Below are 8,954 nucleotides of genomic sequence, written 5' to 3'. Positions count from 1 at the left end.
TTTTTGAGATGGAGTCTCACTGTCACCCAGGCTGGAGTACGATGGCACAATCTCAGCTCACTGCAACCTCCACTTCCCTGGTTCAATCAATTCCCCTGCCTTAGCCTCCCAAGTGGTTGGGAGGCAGGCACATGCCACCGCGCCCAGCTAATTTTTTTGTATTTTTAGCAGAGACAAGGTTTCATCATGTTGGCCATACTAGCATCTTGTTTTAACTACATCGCTGGTCAGTACAATGTTGTTTTCTTTGTCATGTATGCTTAATAAGGAATACTAGATACGTTAAAATGTTATTACTGCTCAGTCTTTTTTGTTAACAATTAAATGATTGGTTCCCAAGCTAGATGAAGCTCAAATTTTAGAAATTGCTCAAGTATTTATTGCAAGTGATTCTTACGCATGCGTGTGTGTGGTATAGGAAGTGGATCTGAAATAATTTTCAGTAGGCATGTAATTTTTTATTTGATCCTTTCCTTTTGGTGGGGGGTGGGTGTGGAGAGGGTCTCACTGTTTGTTGCTCAGGCTTGAGTGCAGTGGCACTGATCACAGCTCACTGCAAGGCGTGTACCACCATGCCCGGCTAATTTGTTGTATTTTTTGTGGAGACAGAGTCTCACTTGGTTACCCCTGCTGGCCTCGAATTCCAGGGCTCAAGCAATCCACCCACCTTGGTGTCCCAAAGTGCTGGGATTACAACATGAGCCACCGCACCTGACTGTCATACTGTAATTATTCTGATGCCTCTAACTTTTGTGATGGTGTCAATCCTATTTATGTAATAGAATCAATCTCATCCTTTCAGTTGACAATGAGGGGTATTTCATTATTCAAAATGAAATGCATACACACTCTGCATAGAAATTCTTATGTATTTGCTATTATTCCATTCTATTGTACTGTGATTCCAAGTTAGGAACTTGCAGATAAATTAGCCTCTGTAGCTATAACAGTTTAGGCTTTCAATTCACATCAGATAACATTCTTCTGTGTATTGTCTTATTTTCTGCAGCCATTCAAATCTTTGAGTTGAGGTCTGCTCACTTACTACAAGGTAGAATGAGGTGATCTAAGCAGGTTTTGTTTAAATACATGTGTCTTCTCCCCATCAGAGTGAAAGAAGCTGAAGAGGTGTGTAGGCAGAAGAAGGGAAAATCACTTTATAAAATAAAACCAAGACATGACTCTGGAATTGTAAGTATTTCACTCTACTGATTTTTATCTTGTGATTTTCTTTGGCTTTTAAATCCTATTTTCATAATATATACCAACTCATAATATTTTAATTATTTTTCTAAATTTTTGATAAATAAGGAGCTTCTGAATTCAAGAATCTCCTTTTTCTTATGCCTTTAATCAGGCCCAGAAGACAAAAAGAGCCTTGATACTCATTATTCAAAACGTAAGAATTAAGATAAATGTACTGAGGGGGTGAATTTATGTGGATATGTGCATGTTGACAGGGGCAGGGTGGGGAGACCATCTTTCCCTTTCTTTGCTACACACGGGTCAGGAACAGACTGTATTTGAGCCGAGAGTGATCATTATAATTGGATTAGCTCCATTGGGATCTGCAGCTTGGTGGGAAATGCCAACAGCAGTGTGACGCTTTGCCCAGGGTGCTCAGATCTGGTTTATATCCACAGATGGCTCAGCAGAGTTGGCTGCTGGACAGCGGTCAGTCCAGAGACCGAGTTTAACAAGCTCATCTAAGTTTCCTGCTTGCCCACTCCCCCCTTTAAAACAAAATGCCAGGTTGTCCACCCTGGGAGGGCAGGGCCTAGTTAAAATGCCAAGGCTTTTTCTTGTCATACTGAGGATGTTTTGTTGACTGTTTTGAGCAACCATCACTTGGTACCACAGTGTAAGTAAATGGTGCTGTTTTAAATGAAAAGTTTAGTTTGGCCATAAGATAGGACCATTCTAAAGTAAATTAGTCTAATGTGGTCTAAGTGGAAAAGACGTTAAAATAACCCAAATTGGGATATGATTAAATATCCTTTTTTTTTTTAAAGTTAGGAATTATATCTTCATTTAGAAGCAATGTTCCCTTCCGTTTCTCTGTATCAAAATGATCTTATCTAATGACAGCTCCTGCATGATAGTTCAGCTTATTTTCTGCTTCTGTCTGATTATTCAATCCTATAACTGTATTGACTGCGGAGGAACAATTACTTATTAGTTAACCTCAATCGTGCTATTATAAGTACAGAAGATGATTAGAGTACATTTATTATGAAATGAAACAGCCACTTCAGTTTTCATATTTATGTATTTGCATGTAGGATTGAGGATGAGAATGGTGAGTTGACACTCTTTCAGATTGGTTAGAAGTTAAATTTTTGAAACTTTTTTTTCTTTAAAGTATGTGGCAATTTGTCTTGATAAAAGTGCTCAAAGATAACACAGATCCCACTTGTAATTTTTTCCTTTATGGACTGGTAGACCTTTAACCTTGTCCCACAAAATTTGATCTAAATGAAAAGGTCTTTCTTAGGCTCCTCTAAACTCCTCCCATTTTTAAAAGTTCTTTCTAACTATAACTTTTATCTGGTGTGTTTGTTTTCAGAAAGCAAAGATAAGCATGAAAACTTGAACAATGAGAAGCAGAATGAAAATGAATCATTGCAACGACTTTCACAAAACTCAGCTGACCTGAGGGTGGGAAGGAGTCTACTGTCATTCTGATCATTTTTCTTCTGGACCTCTTGCATAATCTTTTCATTTTCTAGACAGTTCACTAATTGTTGAATTTTATTGTATATTCATATAAAAATGCAAAAGTACTAGACCAGTGGAGAATTTGACACTTTTCTTTTTGTAAAAGTTTATGGTATTATACGGATAGACCAAAACAGCATGTATAAGAGGCAGTATCTGCACTAATTCTGAACATGCTAAACATTAACTAAAATTCACTGTTGTGAGAATATTCCTTGTCACAGCAAAAACACTTTCCTTTCTACTGACAACCAGTCCTCCACATCACAGCATCTAGACATATGGATAAAAATGTTATTTCTAGTGAATTGTTTGTATCAGTTTCATGTCTACGTATAAATTTTCTACTTTAAAATTTACCATTTATAATCAGTGCTGTCCCAACTCTTGGGTTGCTCTCCATAACTATGTATTTGTGAAATAAGATTGTCGTTTTTTTACTCAAGTCATATAATAAATTTAGAAAAGATATAGCAAAAGAAAAACTCTTTCCTGTAAATGATTTAATGTTGGCAAAAATCAGTTGTAAATTTATAGAGGGCTTTATCAGGATAGGTCCTTTGAGACCCCTTGAAAAGCTAGTCTGCAGCAGAGGTAAGTTAAACGAAAAATGTGCCTCTCTATAACTTTTTCATGACACTTCACCAAAAAAGAAAAATCACTCAATATTTTGAAGGAATTGAAATAAATGATGCTTATAAAATTGCCAAACGTGACTATCAGCCAAAAATGAAATAAAATTTTTGGAGGGATTGGCATCTGCCCAGAACCTGCTGAGTAAACATGCCTGAATAAGTCAGCTCCTAATGCATTGTGATGGTTTTGTCTAACAGGAGAGCTGGGGGTTTTTAAAATTACTTTTAATGATCTTTGTTACAAGTTATAGTTGTGGATAAAGGGGAGAATTTATTGCTCTTGCAAACCAATTATGGAAAGCAACTTAAGAAAAACAATGTTCTAAATCATCACTGTTTGTATTTATGTAAAGTACGGTCTCTTACTTTTTAGTTTGTAGTTTAAATGCAAAGAAACAGTCGTGGTTTTTTTCCCATTGTTTTGTAGTATTCCTGTCCCCTTCAGTCCTTCCAGTGTGTATATTACCATTCTCCAATGAAATAATAGGGCATTTAACAAAGATCGCTATGTGCAATATTGTATTTAGTGTTTCTATTTCAATTTTTCTAGGATGTTAATTTATATGAAAATAAAATGAATAATAAAAGAATGTGTCTCCTTTTTGTGCATGTGGCATAAAGATACTTGCAAAACACAGTTGTCATATTGAACATGGGGTGGGGGATAAGGAAGGGAGGGAAAATAAGTTAGGCACTCTGCATACTGACCTGCACACACGAAAAAAATGCGCATACAGTTTCAGGGACTTAAGGATTTAAAGCCAGCCAGATGTTGTGGCTCACGCCTATAATCCTAGCACTTTGGGAGGCCAGGCACATGGATCACAAAGTCAGGAGTTCAAGACCAGCCTGGCCAACATGGTGAAATCCTGTCTCTGCTAAAAATAGAAAAATTAGCTGGGCATGGTGGCGTGTGCCTGTGGTCCCAGCTACTCGGGAGAGAGGCTGAGGTAGAAGAATCGCTTGAACCGGGAGGCAGAGGTTGCAGTGAGCCGAGATCACGCCGTTGCATTCCAGCCTGGGCCACAGAGTGAGACTCCATCTCTCTCTCTCTCTCTCTCTCTCTCTCTCACACACACACACACACACACACACACACACACACACACACACGAACTTAAAACCCGTCAATGATACCTAAGTAAGAAATCCTGATAAAATAGTTATATCTTGAACTAGGCTGTCTTTCCTGAGCTCCCAAAGACCTTCTGGTCATTTTCAATTGGATGCCTCACCGTGCCTTAAAATTCATCATGTGTAAATTCAAACTCAGCTTGTCATCTTTTCCCTCCATATCTGCTCATTCTCTTGTGTTATCTATCTCAGTGAACAAAGCCACTACTCATTCAGAAACCCAAGTTCATCTTTTGACATGTTACTTATCACAAATGCATACATTTGTTTGCCTTTTCTATTAAAGTCCTAGTTCAGAACGCTCATTAATTCCTTTATTAACCTACTTATTGTTCTCATCTTCCAAGATTTGCTCTGCAACATATTTTTTAAATTTGAATCCAACTTTTTCTGAAATACAAATCTGCTCATTTGAATTTCCTACTTAAAGCATTTTAGCAGCCACATAAACTAAGATATGTGGCCTCAAGATATTGTCTAAAACTTTCATGTGGCCGACAGAGTCCTGAGTGGTGCCTGCTTACCTTTTGAGCATAGCCTCTTGACTTAACCTATCTCGAATTCCAGCCTCCAGCCAAACTAAAATACCTCGAGGCTAATTTTCTCTCAACTATATGTCTTTCCACATGTTTTCCCTCAGCTTGAAACATTCTCAACATTTGACTGATTTACTAATAATTGCATCTGAGTTTAGAAGGCATTTGTTTCAGGGCATCTCTTGACACGGATCTCCCTGGCTCCTAGCATGTAACAGAGACTCACTACATATTTACTGATTAAGGCAAGTAAGGAGTGTTAACTACGCCAGATGCTTCAAGGTACAAGCAGGTTGAAAATGGAATGAAGTCCCTTGTTTGCTGGAAAAGGGTAGTGGTAAAAAGCGTAGCGTTAAGGAAGGAAGTAGAAAGGGGACGTTCAGTACAGATGAATTATAATGAAGACATTTCAGTAGCTCCATGCTTGGAAGATTTTTCTGTCATTCAAGAAACATTGTGCTGTGAGTTAAGAATTTGGATTTTTTCCTTTGTTTCCAAGTAGAAAAATAAGACAATATATTTTCAAAAGTACAGATGCTGGGTGGGAGGCGGGGAGGTGCAAGAGAGTGCATGAACAAAAGGAATCTCTATGGAGTACAGAAAAATGGATCATGCCACATGTGTAGAGGGCAACCAACCCAGGATCCCACCTGTGAGGATCCGCTGGGAACAGCGGTAGAGGATGCCACAGGATGTGGCAAACATTAGCCCACCACACACGGAGCAGCGGGAGGAAGCAAACCACGCTGGGCCAGCTACCTTCGAAGCCACGTCTGCACCTGCAGTGTCTCCAATGTCACTGACACGCAGGAACCCAGTGCCACCAAGAAAGCCAGCTTCTGGACTCGGAATGGGTGGACACGGTGGAAAATGACCAGATACAGAAAGAGAGAAGAAAAAGAACACGAGCACCCTCTCAAGACATCTCTGCAAAACACACATCCAAAGCATGAGTGGAAAATTATTCAGGAGAAAGAATAAAGCAACTCAATAAACAGCAAAATGAATTCACCTTTAAATAACAGGCTGGGCATGGTGGCTCATGCCTGTAATCCATGCACTTTGGGAGGCCGAGCCGGGCGGATCACAAGGTCAAGAGATAGAGACCATCCTGGCTAACGTGGTGAAACCTTCTCTCTACTAAAAATACAAACATTAGCTGGGCATGGGGGCATACACCTGCAGTCCCAGCTACTCAGGAGGCTGAGGCAGGAGAATTACTTGAACCCAGGAGTCAGAGGTTGCAGTGAGCCAAGATCGCACCACTGCACTCCAGCCTGGCGCTTGGTGACAGAGCAAGACTCTGCCTTGAAATAAATAAATAAATAAAAATAAAAATTTTAAAAATGCAAATTACAGGGCAAACCTTAAATAATAACTATATTTAGAATCTGCAAAGGAACTTGAAATATATAATCACTGAGACAGAAAAATATTATAAGCTAAATGAATTCTAGATGGGCACAAATTAAGCAACAAGTGATTTGGAAGGTAGCGCCAAGCCATTTAGCGAGATCATGCAGCAGAGAGAGAAAATAATTGTAAATGTGTAAGAGAAGTTAAAAGAGATACAGGATAAACTGAGAGACCCCAGTTAAAGAGGCATTCCATATGGAAAAACTAAAGGAAATAGTAGAAAAGCCAAATAATGGCTTGAAGAGAAAAAATAGCTGAGAATTTTCTAGAGTGAAAGAAAGACATATCCTCTGTTTAACACTTATCAAGTGCCAGGCAGATAAATAGCAATACATTTGCACCAAGAAAGGTCAAAGTGAATCTCCAGCTATGTAAAGAGAAAATTTGAAAACCTCTCAAAAGGTCACTTTGGCTGGGTACTGTAGCTCACACCTATAATCCCAGCATTTTGGGAGGTGGAGATGGGCAGATCCCCTGAGGTCAGGAATTCAAAACCAGCCTGGCCAACATGGTGAAACCCTGTCCCTACTTAAAACACAAAAGTTAGCCGGATGTGGTAGTGGGCACCTGTAAATCCAGCTGTCAGGGAGGCTGACACGGGAGAATCTCTTGAACCTTGGAGGCGGAGGTTGCAGTGAGCTGAGATCATGCCATTGCACTCCAGCCTGGACGACTGAGCAAGATTCCGCCTGAAGAAAGAAAGGAAAGAAGAAAGAGAGAGAGAGAGAGAGAGAGAGGAAAGAAAGAAGAAAGAAAGAAAAAGAAGAAAGAAGAAAGAAAGAAAAAGAAAAGAAAGGAAGGAAGGAAGAAGAAAGAAAGAGAAAGAGAAAGAAGGACAGAAAGAAAAAAGAAAAGAGAAAGGAAGGAAGGAAGGAAGGAAGGAAGGAAGGAAGGAAGGAAGGAAGAAAGAAAGAAAGAAAGAAAGAAAGAAAGAAAGAAAGAAAGAAAGAAAGAAAGAAAGGAAGGACACATCACTTACAATGAAATGACAGACAGTTATCCAGAAAGCAGATTTGTCTTCAGCAACAATGTATGTTAGAAAATATAACGTCTTTAAATTGTGGAAGGAAAGCAGTGAATTGAGACCATTATACCCACTTGAAATATCATTCACATGAAAGGGGAGAGAGAGATTTTCAGACATATGAAAAGTACCAGAGGTTACTACCCCAAAGCTTCACTGAAGCATCTGCTGTGGGGCACATTTCAGCAAGGAAGAATGCAAACAAAGTGAGCGCCTGGATTTACGAAATCACAGAAACCATAGAAATGTGAAAATCAACCCTAGAATGTAAACAATAACAACTACAGCTCATTTTTCACGTTTACAGCGGGCACTAAAATTTTAGATAATAACACGGGTGTGAGAAATTCAGGGAATAATTCAAAATTGCTAAGGGGCATGTGTTATTCTCTTCATTCGTTCCATTCAGCAAATATTTATAGAGTGGAAAATGTGTTCCAGTAACTGGTGTAGGCTTTGGGAGTCATGGACAAATAGAAAATGTCTTATCCTCATGGACCTTATGTTCTAATGAGGGAGACAAGCAATGATGTAAAATAATGTCAGGCAATATAATATTTAAGTAGGGTGACAAATAACTTACTCTTCAAACCAGAACACCATTGAGAGTAAAAGTGAGCCTATTATGCCCAGAAAATCTCCATAAATTGATGCCACACCCAGTCAAACTCTCGTCACCCTACATATAAGCACATGTGAGCTTTAAGTGTTAGGAAGAGACATAGAAAGACCCTATCTCTTTAAAAACACAAACAAACAAAGGCCAAGTGTGGTGGCTCACAGCTGTAATCCTAGCACTTTGGGAGGCCAACGCAAGAGGATCCCTTAAACCCAGGAGACAAGCCTGGACAGCTTAGGGAAAGCCCATTTCTATAAAATAATAATAATAATAATAGTCAGGTGTGGTGGGACTTGCCTGTGGTCCTAGCTACTCAGGAGGCTGAGGTGGGAGGATGACTTGAGCCCAGGAGGTGGAGGCTGCCGTGAGCTGTGATGATACCACTGTACTCCAGCCTAGGTGACAGGGTGACACTTTGTCCAAAAACAAAACAGGGAGAAGATGGTGATGGTGAATATGTTTGGACTTTGTTACAAAAATATGAAAGTAAATATAAATTAAAATTTTAGGGCTATTCATTAACAGAATAAAAAGAATTAAAGAAGTAAGGGAAAACTTTCTCAAGTAAAGATCTATCCAATCCAACTAAAAGCCAGAAAGGTAAGAAAAAACAAAGAAAAAAAAAGTATGGTGAAAAGAGAAGTGACCGTGGATGGTGGGTGAAAGAACTCAAGGGTAAGTGGAGGGGAAAAAAATGTTAGGAGCTCTGAAAATCCTGTGCCATCATTCCCTGACCGACGCCGGCTGCCATTAGCATTGCCGCTTCCCAGCTAATCGGTGAACCTCAGACTTTTGGAGGTTGTATTTGTTTCCCATGAAACACATCTTAGTTAAAGAATCAAAAGCAATAGGAAGGGGTTTAAGGTTTTAAA

The 8,954-nt window shown here is 39.3% G+C and overlaps 1 protein-coding gene across 1 annotated transcript in view; it reads left to right on the top strand.

The window, feature by feature from the left end:
• Positions 1-3,943, top strand: part of FMN2 (formin 2) — a 383,202-nt gene extending 379,259 nt beyond the window's left edge. Inside the window, exons 18-19 of the mRNA XM_037739857.1 lie at positions 1,110-1,191; positions 2,567-3,943. Coding sequence (XP_037595785.1) covers positions 1,110-1,191; positions 2,567-2,593 — 109 coding nt within the window. The 3' untranslated portion in view covers positions 2,594-3,943. The remainder of the gene's footprint in view (positions 1-1,109; positions 1,192-2,566) is intronic.
• Positions 3,944-8,954: the final 5,011 nt, after the last annotated feature.

The sequence above is a fragment of the Cebus imitator genome, unplaced genomic scaffold, assembly GCF_001604975.1.
Source record: "Cebus imitator isolate Cc_AM_T3 unplaced genomic scaffold, Cebus_imitator-1.0 Scaffold75, whole genome shotgun sequence".
In the NCBI taxonomy this organism is placed as follows: Eukaryota; Metazoa; Chordata; class Mammalia; order Primates; family Cebidae; genus Cebus; species Cebus imitator.
The sequence above is the reverse complement of the archived record's forward strand: the minus strand, read 5'-3'. Positions and strand labels throughout refer to the sequence as shown.